Raw genomic sequence first — 17,929 nt, 5'->3', positions numbered from 1 at the left:
TTTTAACCTAAAGCTATCTAAAATATTAGGAAGAAAGTTCAGAAATAAGATCCTGGTAAGATTTTTTTGGAAGGTGAAAAGTGGAATAACATGAAGAATCAATTTTGTTCAGTTGGTAGAAGGGATTCTTTCCAGTTTACTCAGATTTTCTTTCTGTTTTACAGATTTATTCCCGCCAGGAATCGCAGGACTTGGTCCTGGGAGGTGATTTGCCAATTAGTTCCATCCAAGCAACTATTGCAAAACTTAGTATCAAGGCATCTGCAGCGACCATCGGGGACAGCAAACCAAACTTACCGCCTTCACTTGACCCAAGTTTCAGTGTGTGGCCTAATTTGCAGTCTGAAGGTTTGCCAGTATCTGCTGATAATTTGCTCCAGCAGGACTTGATAGTTGAGGTTCCTAGTTCAGTGGCAGAATCGGCCGCACCACCACAGACATCAACATCAACTCTACCTCTGGTCACAGAAACTAACAGGGTAATTTTGGACAATTGTGATTCAACCCAGGCACTTGATAAAATGAAAGTGGGTCTGGGGAATCACTCAGTTACCACTCAACCATGCATTACCAACCACATCACAGAAGCAGAGAACAAGGCTTCCTCCCTGGATCTTCTGGCCTCCTTGACTGCAGAGGCCTTCACTCTGGACACCAACCCACGGAACAGGCAGAAAATCAGCAAGCATAGCTTCTTGCAACCCCAGGATGGCCAAGGCCTTCAGGCCACTCAAACAGGTGAGGATCCCCTGAGCCTTCTGGATCCACTCTGGACTCTAAATAAAATGTGATGTATTGGTCAAAGACTAATTTCTAATCGAGTGGTCATCCACTATTACTGGAATAATTGAGACATGGTTTTCTCTGTAAGATGAAACTGGATCAGCCTTCATTGCAGTGTCAGCAACACAGAGCTGGAGTGTAATCCAGTTTGTTCTACATAAACCAGGAAAATTAGCATCCGATCTTGTATAATATATAACTCCTATATGTATAAAAAGTTAGGAATTGCCTTTTCTCTACCATTAATGCAAATAGTAGTAAATTATTGTCTACACTCATGGTTATGTTTAACCACTGTCTTACTACAATTGGGACAAAAAATCCTATTTCCAAGTATCTATAATTCGTAATTAATGCTGAAGAATTTTGATCTGTTGCAATTTGTTTCAATCTGCATCAGATGTTTTTTGGAAATCTTGCATGATTTGTTTTAATTTTCATAAAAATTAATATTCTGGAAAATTACTATCCCCTTTTTGTTTTGCTGTTGATAGATCTTGTCATGCTTCATCCCTTTTGCTTGTTTTTTCTGTCAATTGTAAAAGAATTTTGAAGCATCTTTTCCCCAGAAACTTCTAGATAAAATCTTTCAAAGCCTCTTTCCCTTGAACATCTTAAATACCATCTATATGTGCCTATTCTGATTTTCCTGTTCTGTGGTTAGTATCATTCCCTTCCTGTCTTTGGGCTCTGATGCAATTCCTTGGGGTTTTGTCTGTTTGTTCAGTATCTTGCCTGCAATGTTTGCCCTTTATGTCAAGCCTGGATAGTGAAGGTCTGTGGTTGACTTGAAAGCAGGTTGGTATTAGGTTCTGATTCTGCTGGAGAATTCCTTCCCAGCTGATGAGCAATTTCAAAGTTCATGACCCTGGATCAGTAATTGTGCTTGGTTCCTTCTGTTGGGGCTGACCTGTATCTACAGCACCTGAAATGTACCAATTTTCGTTCAACCTCAAGTGCTCTTGCATGGTGAGTTACAGCATGTTTGTAAAAATCCACCTGTGATTTCATCAATATTAAGAGTCTGGGCTGATCAGCAGTGCAAAACTTCTGTAGCTAAGTGGAGAGATTAGTTTTTTGAGATCTGACCAGTAAGCCTGGTGAAGCATCCACAGATAATTTGATGCTTGTTGCTGCCATGGGTCTGCAGTAACTTTTGCACCATACAGCAGAGCTACCCATCATGGGTCTGGAGCCAGGTTAAACCTATTTGGATAGTTGTAACTAATTTGTTGGAGATAAAATATTAAAACATTAAAATGTATTACAAAAATTAAGACATTGGTGATATATTGACCCCTTTCTACTAGGAACAACCTTTGTAGCATTTTTAGTATTGTACATATCAACAATCTTAGCTCCAAGGCAGTTGAGGTTCTTGTACTTTGCAATTAAACTTAAAAGGAAACAAGACCATCACTGGCCTTTTTAATTAAAAAAAAACTGATTTATTGATAATCCAGTTAAAGGAACCTGGACTTCCAGTTTTCTAAGTCCAAGACTACTGTTTGTAGGTTTGGAAAATAACAGCTTGTTAATGTAATTTGGAATATGTTTAAGATTTTTTTTTAACATAATTCTAAGTTATGTCATCTAACAATTTAAAATATTCTTCCCCACAGTTTGAAATGGAAGATTCTAATCAACACTCTTATCCATGCTGTGTTCTTACAGAATCCATTTGTACAGCCCATCTAAGAATTTCTCACAAAGGATTGCCTACTGCCATTCATGCTGACTTAAAGCAATCTTGAAGGGATACTGCACTCAGATCAGTGGAAGCACTGGTTCCCTCCAGTCCCGTCAGTCCCATTCCATTACCATCTCTGCTATTACTAATCTAATCAAACAATTTTATTACACCAGTTACGACCCCAACACGGACTCTCTCAAAATGCTTCCCAAAGCCATAAAAAGGCCTCATTACAAATATTGTACCTGAGATTATTGATCCAAAAACTAAGTTTCTGTAGAAATCTTCCCTGCTAGGATTAATACTTACTGCAGGACCATTATCTTTTAAAAAAAAAAATCTTCAAAATTGGTCTAAATCTGGGGTCTCTAAAATGGCCAAGTTACAAAATTCAATAAAAACATTAAATCAGAGGGCAGACTATCAAAAAAAAAAGGTCAAACAGCATCAAAAATTGTTGACTTTATCAGGGCTAAATCCTTTACTAGCAATCTCACTTCACATCTAGTATTTTAACATCACTTTATCACCCAACTAATACTTCACATCCCTGAATAACACTGGGAACTAAGATATTTTTAGTTAAAATAAAGTCACCCCTGTTTGTTTGCAAGGTTATAGCCAGCCTAAGTGGAGTTAAGGTGACCTCTTTGGCGGGGTTATCTTCATGCAACTTGTGCATGAACGCTCCATTGAGAAGAATGTGCCTTACCATAAGGCTGTTTAACACCAGAGCTCAGTAACTTCCAGCAAGTCCGCTTAGCTGGCCAAAACTGTTGTCCAAAAGAAACCACGTAGACATGACACAGCAATGGTTACAAAGTGTAATGCAGTATGACTAACAGAGGTATCAGTACCCTATTTAGTTGTTGAGGCCACTGCTTCTGCACATTTACCAATTTGCACATTACTGCCTTTCGATTATCTATCACAGTATCATTCTCTGTTAATTTACTTTGTATCCTGATGTGATTGAGGACTATGCCATTAATATAGAAGTAGCCAATCATTTTGCTTTAGCAGGGAGTTTTATGGGCTGTTGAACCTCCATACTATAGTTTTAATACAACAATATGATGAATAAATTTCATTAGTACTTTTCGGTTAGTGGTTTGGTAATTAGAGTAGAATGCTGGCTGGATTCAGTGGAAACTTCCACAATGAGAGAAATTGCGACAAAGTATTCTACAGCCAAAATCTGATGAATTCAAAGAGATTAGTGGTCAGATTTTTAAAATTGACATTCTGTTACATTAGGAAATCTGTAAAAATTCAGTTAAAGATTTCACAATTTGAGTCATTATCTAAAACCAGATGTTGTTCTTCCCATAGCTAGTACTACAAGAAAAGAAAGAAGAAATTTGTAATGGAAGAGATGGAAAAGGGATTTGATTGAACACCTAGTAACTGAATGTCACTTAAGTGGGTAGAGAGGCTTATACTACTTCTGACCCATTTCAAATAATGAATTTCAATGATGAATCTTCAAATGTACAAGATGGCTGGCTGTATAAACTTCTTTAATGCAAGCACATCCTGTGATGTGCAGAATACACAGTAAAATGTAATCAAATCAAAAGGCATCCATAAATACTTAGATCTATATAGAATTTTGAAGCCAAGGCTAGGGATACCATGAATTTCATTGAAAATCTAACAACAACTAACAATTTTGGGCATGTTCCGAGGATTGACCAACACTTGTAGAGTGGAGTCTGCATTTAAAACTTAAATGCCTCTGGTCCCTGCAAGACACTGACAAACAGAAATTCAATGCAGATTTATAGTATCTGCAAGTTTTTTGATTTTTAATATTGGAGTAACTGCTGAAATATTAGACATGTAGCATTTAATATGTAACATCATTAATCCTAACTCTTAATTCAAATTACAGAGAATTGGTATAGGGCAGGTGTGGATTAATAAATGGAACTCAGCTGATTTTATCTATTGGCTGTGGTAGGAATGTTACTGCAAAAAATTAATTCACGGCACCTTACTAGTAACAATTTGTATTTTAGGGTTGTTTTGATTTCTCTATTAATTTGGTCTAGTCCAGCTATGGAAAGTTTTAATAAGTTGATGATTCACATCCATCAGATCTTGGTGGTGTGAACATAACTAAATTAAAGATGTTTCTCATCCAATTGGCCTTTGCCAATAACAGTTAATTCTAAATCTGCTGGCTCTCAGCACAGTTCAAATGGGGAACAAATGAACACAACCAGGACTGAAATGATTCAGAATTAATGTTTGAGGTTTTAAGACCTCTGATCCAACGGTGTATCTCCCACCCCTAAGCAGTTTATTCTCAATTTTCTAAGGTGTGTTCCAGTGCAAATGAAAATCAAACAGGCTGCATACAAGTTAGCCCAAATTGAGTAAAATTTTCAGGAAAGCTTTTGACTTTTAATGGAAAAAATGGTGTATCAGTACTGTTAGGGCAGTTATGATTTCTTAAATGAGTATTTTTCAAGATCTCTGACTTAACTTTTTAAGAAGATGTAGTGTGTGTATGAAATCAAGGACATAGAAGTTTACTGACGGGGCTGATTAGCTTAATGTGTGTTACTCATGATCTGTCAGTTTTCCTGTGTTTTTATTTTAGTCTGTTAAGAGAAAGCTCAGGACATCATAATCTATGTCTTAATCGCTTTGATAATTGCAAGTGCATTTTTGGTTTTCATTGATTTTTTTTGAGGCTGAAATTCTTTCTGGAATGATTAGTACTAAAAGCTGAGTTGCAGCCTGGGATTTGGGGCTGTGGTTAATGTTCTGATTGCTTCCACTGGAACTCAGAAACTAACATGCTCAGTACTCGTGCTTTTGATCTGATCTTCGATTACTATTGGAGAAAATACTTCCAACTAGAGATGGATGCCTGTTACCATGGGAGTCTGACAGCACAAAAAGTGCTTTAGTACAATGTTTAAGTTCATTTAAAAAAAAAATTGGGGTTTGACTGTAGTAAAGCCTAGTATAAAAACATGTAGGTAAACATCTTTCACTGAAGAAGCAATGGCTTCTATTGGGCAAGCATGTCACTAGAGTGTTTAAATACTGAAATAACATTGGAATCAAGAATGTAGAGTTGTAGTTCCAGTTTAGTTTGTACAGAAAGCGGATGTTAATTCCAACTATTACCAAACTCTAGGATGGTAGGGAGCAATATTCCCTCTAATTTGTAATGACAAGTGTGCGCAAAAATCGTGTGCTGTGTAATTTTCTACCCAGTGCCAAAAACATATGCGCTCTGAATGATTTCTTCAATAAAACAGTATAAATAAGACAGTTCTATAATTTGCAGACAAATCATTACAAACTCTACGTTGTCAACACTGTCCGCATCAGAAACTGGAAAAGGGAAATGTGATTGTGTACCATTGTGAAAAATACTTAACATGCAGTTTAATTCCTTTGTGCACTAGTAACACACACTCACACTCTCTCACACCCCCCCCCCCCCAAGAGGGAATATTGGCAAGAAGAAGGAACCGAACATTTGATTACCAGGCTGTGGAGTTAACATCTGAACTTTTACTTTCCTCCTGTCCTTCTCATTGCCTATATTGTGCCCCTACTCGTGATTGTTTCTTAGATTCAGCACTTAAAAGAAAGACTGATGGGGAGCACCTTAGACCATAAGATATAGGAGCAGAGTTATGCCATTCGGCCCATTAAATCTACTCCACCATGGCTGATCCAATTCCCTCTCAACCCCATTTTCCTGCCCATAACCTTTCATGCCCTAATCAAGAACCTATCCTTCTCTCCTCACCCCCCCTCAGAAATCCTGCTTCATGTTTGTTTCTAGAATTATATCTTTATAATGGTGACAGAGTATCTCACTCCAAAATCTGAACGAGGAATCAATGACACAATCCTCTGCTAACTTTGAAGAACATACTAGGCTTGAATGCACTATGTTTTTAGGTACAGGCTACAATTCTTTGGGCTTGGTTGGGGATGGGAACTCATTTCCTCATCTGAATTTGACAGTTCAGGTTCTCCAAAATGCTCTTTAAGCAATACAAGCTATTTGTCATTTTGATCTGTTGATTTCAGCCCTGCAGAAAGGAAGTCTTGCATTTTATTACTCAAACTTACTAATGAGTTTTGGGTGAACCAATGGTTGTTTGATTTTAGTTCATAAATTGACTTGCTATTCTGAAATGAGTGCTTTCATTTCTTTGTTTACCTCTTAATCCTTTTATTTAATCCTTGTTCAATTGTAAATGGTAATCCTCATCTTTAAAGCCTGAAAATTTGTGCCATCGCAGTGAGTCACAATTTAATGTGATCCATTCTAGTATAACACATTGTGAATGTGGGGGGGTGGGGGTGGGGAGGCTGTAAAGAAGAATCAAGTCTTTCATTGGACTTTCCAATATCCTGCATGTGTACATTGTCAAATAACACTAATTTCAATGGTACATTCCACTGTAATATAAATGTGCTATAAATAACTATTTGATTACTTTGTTGTCCCACGTCATTTTTTTTGTTTTGCTGAAAGGGAAGTTATTTCATGACTTAGTCACTGATTTATGATCATGGGCTTATTATCTAGCTGCCGCAGGTGACCATGCCAGAAGCATGGAATATTTCATTCACTGAAATGATATTCCCTCAATTGTATTCTTTAGTTTTAAAATGGATATCCTGACAACCAAATCTAGGAATTTTCCACCATTGTTGTTTGGACTATCACATAATTTAGCATTTGAAATGTAACTTCAATAGTCCTGCAACATTACCACAGCAAACTGAGACCTAATTGTAATGGATTAGGGAATGTATTTTCTATATTACATCTGTAGTTATACATCAAAAATAGTTCAATGGCTTTAAAGTACTTTGGAACATCCTGAAAGGCATGTGAAAAGCAGTAAGTAAATAAATGTTCCAAATAAATATGAAATATGTGCAAATGCAACTTTTCCTTCATGCTATCTTGATATTGCTGAATATCAGGACAATTGGTTAAGTTGTTAACATATTACATAGAGCAATATCTGGTCTAAAGTTGTACACTTCCAATCATATCACACTTTCAAAACCCCAGCTATTGGGTAGGTGGAAATTAAGTATTGAGGTTGTAATTTGTTCAGTCATGATCCCATCGAAAGGTTTAGCAGGCTTGGGACACCAATTCCTGCTCCTAATTTATATGCCCAGAATGATTTCCAAATAATGAAGTACTTTAAGATTGTAGAATACTAGTGATTCTAACAAAAGTATGAAGTTCCAGTCAGTATTCTGGCATAGAAGTGATCGCTACCTGAAATAATGACAAGAATTTGGGTTTAAAGTGTACTTATGACCTCCTTGCCCATAGATTTGTTCATATGCCTCTGCAGCCAATCAGTGCACTTACTGTGGTGTACAAGTATTTCTCAGAACGAATTAAAGTCTCCTCTCAATTTCTATTGTACACAGACCTTGTAACGTATTAAACATTTCAATATAAAAAGGATTTAATAGGTAATATTTTGCAATTTCCCTTGGTTTTGAGTGATGTGTACAATGGTGACAGAGACGGCAGAAGATGGAATTTTGAGCAAAATGTTTGAAGTTCTGATGATTATCTAACTTTCTGTATACCACCATAACATATATTTGCTTTTTTTCCAGCAGTGGTATAGCAAGAGGTGGAATAAAAACCCAGTTGCAATAAAATTCTGAAAAATATTAACAGCCTATCTATACAAGATATCTTGTCATCAAATTGATATCAAAGTTTTATTTACAATTAGTACAAAGTTTGTTATATTAACAAAATATTACAAGTTCTTCTACATTAATATACAGTACAATGCCACTGACAGAACAAAGGGCTTAAAAATTATAAACTATGTCCAAGATCAATTTTGTTTATTTTTAGACTTCTCATCCTTTATTCCCCTGAGCCAGTAACACATTAGTTTTTTTGATGGTTCTTATACAGTAATTATCAGGGTTACTCTGAACTAAGGTATTGACATTTTGTGGCATATATTCAACATTATGTGTAAGGTTTAAATCCTGTAAATTAAAGAACATTGTTAAAAGCTAAAATGTTTTCCAGTTCCAACATCAAATGATAACATAAGTACATGAATGCATTACCACATGCACATTTAGTTCTTTTAAATCCATGTCTTTAAGTTTGAAGTGTATGCCAAGCACTAAATGACTCTGGGTCATTAAGGAATACTTATTCCAATTCCGAGACAAGTTAAATGAACCAGTTGCATTTGACCACAATGCTATTGTACCCCAAAACCTAAAGCTACTGAAATAGGAGCCAGTATTCTGGACCAACTGATCTAGAAATGAATTTAAATCCTAGCAAGGCAAATGGGAAATTTAAATTCAAATAATTAAAATGTTGAAATGAAAAAACTTAGTCCTATAATTCTGTGAAACTACCAGATTGTTGTAAAAAAAAACCTGTTTCACTATTATCTGCTGCCCTTGCCAGCTCTTGCATATACAGTATGTGTCAGATCAACCAAAATGATTAACTCTTACTAACTACTTTTCAGGCAAGTAGGTATAGACAACAATGGTGCCACTGCTAGCCAAGCCCAGAAACACAAATATGACAAAATTCACAAATTAATCAGAGGACTGTGTTACTCAGACACTATTTCCTGTGGTATGAAGAGAATGCATGATGAACAAAGGGATTTCATTTAAATAGAACATCGCTAGGTACTTGTAAAGTATTTACTTTTGTCATGCTGGAAAATCCAGCAGGTGTGCACTAAAACAGGCCATGCATTTAAATCATGCAATAATAGAACTGGTTACACTGCATTGGTTAACGACTAGAGAAACCATTTCTTGGATTCAAGATTCTAAACTATTCTGGACTGTATGGTAAGATGTTGCTGTTGTGGCAAATATACTTTGGAATAAAGTCTGACTGCCACAAAATGGACCCTTATCCAAACATATAGCACAAAAGATGATCTTACTTAGCAGATATGTTAGAAAGAAAAACTGAGATCTGTGAAATTGATTTACTCTACTGACCTGATAGTTTATCTAACTCGTGGGGTCACATCACAGAAAGATACAGCACGGAGTCCAAACTGAAAATCAGCCACACTTTTACACTCAACTATATATATATATATTTTAACTAAACTTGCATTTTCATCAATTACCAACCTGCAATCTTTGGGATGCAGGAACCCATGTGGTCACAGAACAACGCTGGAATTTCACAGATAGCATCTGATGTCAGGATTGTGCCCAGGTCTCTGGTGCTGCAAGGCAGGCGCTGTACTAGCTAAATAAATCACGAAGGACATGTCAGACTTGTTATTGCTTAGTCATGCATTTCTCTCCAAGAAGTTGGACATTGGCTGTTCAGGGGGTTGTGTAACTATTTAGAAGGAGGGAATCTCATTAATTATTGGAATTAATCAAATTGCTCCACCAACTAAAATCAGCCATGCATCATCATCCACAGAATCAGGAAAAAGCCATCAATCTGTCAATCCTTTCAGTACCCAGGTTGGGTGAGATTTCCCATATTATAGTAGTTGGCTTGCTGTTTGATTCTATTGAGATTAAATATTGTGGTCAAAAGTTCTGCAGAAGTAGTACCTGAACAGGGACTTGACAAACAGGTTAAAGTAGAATCTCATACTCAAGGTCAGAGATAAAGCTGGTGACAAATCACATGGAGAGAAATTATTTTAAACCGAAGAGCACCGCATCTTTATGATTCAATAGTAGGTCAGACAACAGCTATTTTGAATAAAAAGACAAAACTACAATCCGTATGGAGCATGTTCAGTAATAAGGACAAATACCAAAAATGTGTGATTGTTGCAAGGGATTCAGAAGTAAATAGACGGGAATGTACAAAAAGGCTGGAGAAGCGCAGTTCCTATTTTAAATGGTAAAAGATTAAAAGGTATTGATCTGTGTTCAGAGGAACTTGGATGTTGTGTACGAGTCACTAAAACACTAAATTATAACACACGCACACACGCAAAATGCTGGAAGAACTCAGCAGGCCAGGCAGCAACTATGGAAAAAAAAGTAGTGTTTTGGGCCAAGAGCACAAGACGTATATTTCAGTAATTAACACAAGTGTTATTTGTCGTTATTACAGAAGGATTGCATATAAGATGTGCTTTGTTGCAATTAGATAGGCTTCTGCTGAAAACACCTGGAAAACTGTGTGGCGACAGAGACTGCACATGCTGAAATACAAAGCAAAAAATAGAACACTGAAATAACTCAGCAGTATCTGTGGAGGCAAGAAGTATAAGTTGATGTTTTGTGTCAGACCCTGCATCTGAGTTGAGAGGGATGGGGAAAAAATTGTCGAAATATACCATACAAGGGAGGGGTGAGACAGACAGGTTGCAGATGGTAAGGGAACAAAGGGCGAAGAAAACTAGGTGGACAGCTAGTGAGGAAAACATCAGTGGTGTGTGTTACCTGAAATTGGAAAATCCAATGGTTGTTCTATTGGGCTATCAACTACCAAGATAGAACACAAATTCCAATTTGTGCTTGGCCTCTCCATAATAGAGAAGGCAGAGGACATGCAAGTTAGTGTGGGATTGGAAAGGCAAGTTAAAATAACATGCATCCGGAATTTTGAGATGGCTGTTACAATGTGTGGATTTTTGATGGACTCTCCTTAATTTGGAAGACCACTAAATTTGCATTTATATTCCAGCATAAACTGTTTGACGTGGCACGGGGGTTCCAACATTTTTCAAGTTTTTCTTTATATTTCCACCTCAAAATGAATAAAGGCACAATTATCCAACCTGGATATTTCACACAGTATGTACAGGTTTTGCTCCTGTTTACTCAGTAAACTGAGTCATACTGTGAAGAATTTAAGATTAATCTTAAAAGTAGATCAGACAAGAGGGTCTTTAGTGAATAAACATTAGGAAACGAGGGAGAGTTGTTAAAGAAATAAAAATAAAACTATGCAAGGCTTGCTTATACCAGCAACTTTAATGTGACTGGATGCAAACAATTGGCAGTGTAGAGGTGAGATTTATAAGTTTTTACAGATAACTCTGCAAAGTTAAGCATCAAGTTTATGCTTTGCTGATAAAAAGAATGCCAAGTGGTTATGGATACAAGACAGAACAAATGCATTAAAAGTAAACATTTCCCAGTGTGCTATAACTATGATTCTTTGAGAATAGTAGGGAATTGAATGTACTAAGGTTAAAAACGACACTATTGGGGGAAAAGGTAAACACAGTGAAGTTCAAGGTTCAAATTTATTTGACACATGTACATCAAAGCAGAGAGTGAAATGTGTTATTTGTGTTAACAACCAGGATGTGCTCGGGGCAGCCCTTGTGTTGCCATATATTCCAGCACCTGAAATATATGCAAATGAAGAATGAAAACACATGGAAAAATACACTGCCTTTCAGACATAAATATCACAACTCACTGGCTGTATTTATGCAGAGTAAGGTTGCAGGCTATGCTGATAGTCAATCTCTCAGGGTGAAGTACATGAATAAAAGTTTGTGCAGAAAATCTCAAGCAGATGGATACATTAACGGAGAGAGAATGATGTTTGTAGCAGTAGATGAAAGTGAAGGCCATATCTTTGTTCTATCCCCAGAGGTTAAAAAACTGACTTCACCATGACTGAGTGTTAAGCAAGTAGGCTGATATCACAGAGGCCCCATATACAGTTCATCTCAAAAAATACTAGTGGCTATTACATGAATATGATTTTTTAAAAACCTGATTACATACTTCTAGCAAAAAGGAAAGAGATCCCAGTTCATGACACAGTAAGTTGACAATGTCTTCACAGATGGGGTTTGATAGGTCAGATAGCCCAGATATACATTTGAAAAGTAAAAGTTAGCAATGCTTTGAGGAAAAAGAGTGGGACTAATTGGCTAATGGTTTTAAACTGCAGGCTCAGGTACTTTGATGATATTTGTTTCCTACTTTTCTTTATCCTGCCACACAAACACCACCTTCTCTAAGATTCTAACAGCCATTCTTCCCATTTTATTAACTTAATTCAGATCCCTTGAGTCTGTTCAGAGATGGACACAAATGAGAGGAATAGGATCAGTGAACTTGGTTGATGCCTGGAAGAGCAGGTTGAACAGTCTGCAGTCTAACAAACATTTTGTTTTGGGCCTACAGTTCAATAATGGTACATTAATGAATCAACTTTCATTGCATTGTCTGCTAGGCTCTAAGAATCTGACTTGGGCAAGTCTTTGTGCTTTACATAACCTACTTACCTGGTTCCTAACTCCATTTCTTGGTAGTGACCTCCAGCATTATTCCACTTATATCCACTAAATACCTTCCCTAATGCCTCAGTTGTATTAGAACCCACAAGTTCAATGTTTCTGAATGGAACACCTACTCATTAATTTATCAACCAAACACTCAAAACATTACTAAAGCTGTAATTTGACCAAGAGTGCTAGAGATCTGTAACTCATACTTTATCTCTTAATCCATGGCAGGTTCATTAACTACAAGCAAATCGGGCAAGGATAACACCCCCTGAATCATTTTCCAGTAACAGGGAATACTTTTATTTCTTTGGGAGAGGAGAAAAGTGGAAAATAAATTGCAAACTAAAAATAAACCACTTAGCGCATCTTAGTATAAAAACAGATTAAATCAATATTTACATTTTTTATTAAGTTTGTTCCAAAAAAAATTAAGAAATATTCTTTGGTTCTGTACATTTTTCTAATTTTGACTTTCTACCAATCTCTAAAACTTAAAAACAAAACAGAAGAGAGGCTGCAGGTAATTTATTTATATTCAAGAGACCTATTCAGATGGAAACCTAAAAAGAAATATTCCATTGATCAGAAGGAGAAAAGTGTGTGTTTAGAATCCTCTCAGTTAAGCATGGTATTAGTACATCCAAAAATCATAACAAATGCATTTTTTCTTTTTAAAAATTCTAACATCATTCTGTCTTTAAATATGAAACAATCTCTCGGTTTTGAATAAAAAGAGTCTGTAACTTTAAAAAAACCTCAATACAGCAGCAAGTTTAATACCCCTACTTGGTTCCAAATTCCCAAACTCATCAGCAATGCTATGAAGTGCAAAACAGAGGCTAGAGGGACAAAAATTGTAAAAGGGAAGATGGAGGAATGCATGGACCAAAATAGAAATGGAAAAAAAAGAGAAAGATGCTCAGGAAAAAAGGAGTTAACATATAGAACATAGAATAGTACAGCACAGTACAGGCCCTTCAGCCCACATTGTTGTGCCGACCCTCAAACCCTGCCTCCCATATAACGCCCCACCTTAAATTCCTCCATATACCTGTCTAGTAGTCTCTTAAATTTCACTAGTGTATCTGCCTCCACCACTGACTCAGGCAGTGCATTCCACGCACCAACCACTCTGAGTAAAAAACCTTCCTCTAATATCCCCCTTGAACTTCCCATTCCTTACCTTAAAGTCATGTCCTCTTGTATTGAGCAGTGGTGCCCTGGAGAAGAGGCGCTGGCTATCCACTCTATCTATTCCTCTTAATATCTTGTATACCTCTATCATGTCTCCTCTCATCCTCCTTCTCTCCAAAGAGTAAAGCCCTAGCTCCCTTTATCTCTGATCATAATCCATACTCTCTAAACCAAGCAGCATCTTGGTAAATCTCCTCTGTACCCTTTCCAATGTTTCCACGTCCTTCCTATAGTGAGGCGACCAGAATTGGACACAGTACTCCAAGTGTGTCCTAACCAGAATCTTATAGAGCTGAATCATTACCTCGCAACTCTTAAACTCTATCCCTTGACTTATGAAAGCTAACACCCCTTAAGCTTTCTTAACTACCCTATCTACCTGTGAGACAACTTTCAGGGATCTGTGGACATGTACCCCCAGATCCCTCTGCTCCTCCACACTACCAAGTATCCTACCATTTACTTTGTACTCTGCCTTGGAGTTTGTCCTTCCAAAGCGTACCACCTCACACTTCTCCGGGTTGAACTCCATCTGTTGAAGTAGGACAGAGAAGTGAAAGAGAACTAAAGGACCTGGAGAAGTGAATGAAAATAGTGTATGGAGTAAAAAAAAATACAGAGCTATAGGGAAACAAATAGAAAACTAGAAAAACAAACATGGTATGATGCCCCACTGGTTGAGTGGGAAATCTCCTCCAGCCTCCCGCCCACAATTGGCTGAAGTATCCAAGCAACGATTCTGACCAACAACCTATCAGTAGTGTGATATGGGACAAATTTCCAGTACGCTTCTTCACCTTTTACAGTTATTCCTTATAAATAAGTGACATCAACTTGATGCATTACAGACAATCTTTAAAATAACATAAAAACAATAAATATTTTGAATTAAGCAGGCAGATAATAGTGCTGATTAAGTTTTCATTGATACAGAATTTGAAAACTGTTTAATTCTCTCTTCCACTAATTTAGTATTTCTTTATATGCATGAAAATTAATTGTTCCAAGAAATTAAAAGTGCAACTAAACCGAGTTATGGGAGACTGCTTTTGCAGCTGGTTGGGGAGAAAATACTGAGCTGTTGGTTATCAGGGTGATTACAGAATTTCAGCAATATTACTCATTTATCCATCACTCATCTTAACTGTGCACACATATCCTGACAAGATGGTGACCAGGAAGCATGGAGGATGTGGGAAAAAAAAGGATAATAGATTCAGCTTATACCCTCATGATTCAAAGAGCATCCTTAAAGAGGTCTGGCTACCTTTATCTGCATAATCAAAGTATTGTATTTTCAAACACTATTTTGCAACATACCAGTAACAATATGATATTCATAGACTGCAAACAACCATCAATTTCTCATATGGCAGCAAAAACAAAATGCACATTGATAATCTTTTACTAAATACTCCGACCAATTACTTGATTAAACAACCAGAATAATCCATTCATAGCAAGCGCATTATGAAACAATGATAACAGTTAACTGTCTAAAATGGTATCCCATGTATTTTTGTGACTTAAAATTATTGTAGTTGTTTTAATAACAAACATCAAAATATAGAAGACTTAGGGGAAATCTGGTGAAAATTCATTGTTTAGAAAAATAGATAAAACTTTAGAAATGAAAATTAAGGTAGATGTATCGGAAAAGAATTGGGGAAAGGTACTAATTGAATAGCTGTTTTGGAGAGCAGGCACATGAGGTACCATCTGTAAGGTTCTGATTCTAATTGTGCAGAAAGGCTATGGTAAACATTTCCTGGCAGTTTCAGATGTTGAAAAAACATTCAGTTCAGTCGTAATGTTTAGATTATATTACTATTAATACAGCTGCTGAATTGCCTTTGCTGTGAAGGGACTGTATTGTCAATTGCCACAGATATGGTACTACAATAATAGTCTACTTTTAACTCAGTACTTGCATTCAGCAAACTCCATAAAGACAGAGGAGTGTAGCAATTTCTGTCCTGAAAGAATGCACTCCTGAGCAACCCTGGTCAGCAATTTCAATAAACATGGATAGCTTCATTCAGAAAGCTGCTTTTAGATCAAAAGTAATGAATGAAAAAAATGTGAGCATTTATTAGGCAAGATTTGTCCAGCAAGGGCTCTATGGATTGTAGACGGTATAATGATGCACAAGTGTTAGGAGGCAGAAACATAGGCGAGTGCTGAACAGCTCTGCCAGCTATACTGGGATTATTCTGTCATAATAAGATTACAGAGAATGTCTGACTTACATTGAGATCGTCAGCACATGGAGACAAGCAAATATTTTGATGTAGACAGTCCATGAAGTAGGTAGACTGAACCCAGACAGGCGAAGCCTCAATTTAAGAAGTCCTCAGATATGAATAAGCCCCATTCTGCTGTATGTATTTAAACATTTCATTTTTTTTCTTTTGAGAGAAACAAAAAAGGTATTTAGTCAAAAGTTGACATAACAACTGATTTGATGGCATTTTAGAGAACATTTCACCACATCTCTTTTTCTCACCCTGTGTACAGTCAAACCAGTTATGTATTGTCAATTTTTCTTCTTTGTTTAGCTTTCTTGCAAATTCAATATCTTTATTTTTACCAACTAAAAACTGCTCAATCTGCATGATTAAACATCTCTTGCACAGCACTTTCCTTCCCTAAACTTTAATGCATTTAAAAAAATAATTTAAAAAATAATACCTCTGTGCTATCTTTGCGTCACAGTTATGTCTAATTCACATGAAGCAATATTGTAAAACCAAATAAAATCAGGCTTGATTACTAAACTTCAACGTGCTTGTTATGTCAACGAAGTGCTTGAGGGCAGATTTGTTGCCCTTCACCATGCCTGCAGTTCTGAAGCTTTGTTACATTAACTATAAAAATCAAAATCTGCTCGCTGACACAAAGTAAAGACCCCCAGCATATTGTGCAGATCTGTCCCCATGCACTTGAGCTTCTAACCATCCAGTGTATCACATCTCTAGTCACTCAAATACTCAAGACCATGATTGAAAATTGCATCAATGCTTCTTCCTTGAGGCAAAATCTCATCAGTATAGAACTCCCTCCTTCATTCAGTCTAGTTTCTCCAGCACAGACGGGAAGTAAACGAGGCTAAGTTCACTGCCAAAGTCACACACGATGGCAGCATTGTCCAAGACCAGCAGCTGTCGAACAAGCTGCAGCTCATTACTTTTGCCCAGGTAGACAGTTTGAAGCAAGTCCCCGTAGCCAATGTCCCAGAGGCTGACGCAGCCTTGTCCCCCAGTCACGAGGAGGTTGTCAGATATCACCCCCAAACTAGCTCCACAACCTACGTCCTGCAAGAAAATGGTAAGAGGCAAAGATGGGTGAGAGGCATAAAAAATTTACTACAGACTTTTAATGTCACAAGATAATACTTTTGTACTTCAGTAAACCTTATCCAAAAGGCTGTACGACAGTAGCACTTGTTTTAACTGAAAACATTTCTTGAGTTCTTTGACAATTCCAGACTCACTGGTTTGCATGGAACATAAAAACGGATTAAGATTGATGCAAGTAACTTCTCACTGCTACCATCAGACAGAAGGTACAGAGGCTTGAGGTCTCACATCCTGAATACCTAGCCTCATATTACCATTAGTTTCTTGAGTCGATATGCACAACCCTTGTCCTCCCTTAGCACCAGAGCACTACGCACCTCCTTTTGCACTACCATGGATACATTCTTTTGAGAGAATTCTCCATTTTTATTTTTTACACTAATATCTTATTTTGCAGTCTTTTCTTTCTTCTGTCTTATATAATTTAGACACAACTTTAGTTCTGTGTTGTGTTATCTGAATCTACATGTCTGTGATGGCTTTTCACTCCACCAGCTACCTCATCATACTTGTGTATATGATCATAAACTCGACTTGAGAGAGATTTACTTTGAAACTCTAGTGTGCTGTAATTCGAGTGACAGCACTTACTGTATTGGAGACAATTGTGTCTCAATAGAAAATACTTCCTGTCAGCATTAAAC

The 17,929-nt window shown here is 36.9% G+C and overlaps 2 protein-coding genes across 6 annotated transcripts in view; one reads left to right on the top strand and one right to left on the bottom strand.

Moving 5' to 3' along the window:
• The window catches only part of ptpn23a (protein tyrosine phosphatase, non-receptor type 23, a), a 98,115-nt gene extending 86,634 nt beyond the window's left edge, over positions 1–11,481 (top strand). For 2 of the 4 annotated variants that reach the window (XM_063057445.1, XM_063057467.1), the window contains one exon: positions 165–8,099. In XM_063057445.1, coding sequence (XP_062913515.1) covers positions 165–791 — 627 coding nt within the window. In that variant the 3' untranslated portion in view covers positions 792–8,099. The other 2 variants (XM_063057460.1, XM_063057451.1) reach the window with 2 other exon arrangements.
• A 145-nt stretch (positions 11,482–11,626) lies between these two features.
• scap (SREBF chaperone) overlaps positions 11,627–17,929 on the bottom strand; it is a 125,940-nt gene continuing 119,637 nt past the window's right edge. For both annotated transcript variants that reach the window (XM_063057486.1, XM_063057479.1), the window contains one exon: positions 11,627–17,240. In XM_063057486.1, coding sequence (XP_062913556.1) covers positions 16,995–17,240 — 246 coding nt within the window. In that variant the 3' untranslated portion in view covers positions 11,627–16,994. The remainder of the gene's footprint in view (positions 17,241–17,929) is intronic.

This window comes from Mobula hypostoma, chromosome 1, assembly GCF_963921235.1.
Source record: "Mobula hypostoma chromosome 1, sMobHyp1.1, whole genome shotgun sequence".
NCBI classification, from domain to species: Eukaryota; Metazoa; Chordata; class Chondrichthyes; order Myliobatiformes; family Myliobatidae; genus Mobula; species Mobula hypostoma.
This window is presented reverse-complemented; position numbering and strand designations above follow the sequence as displayed.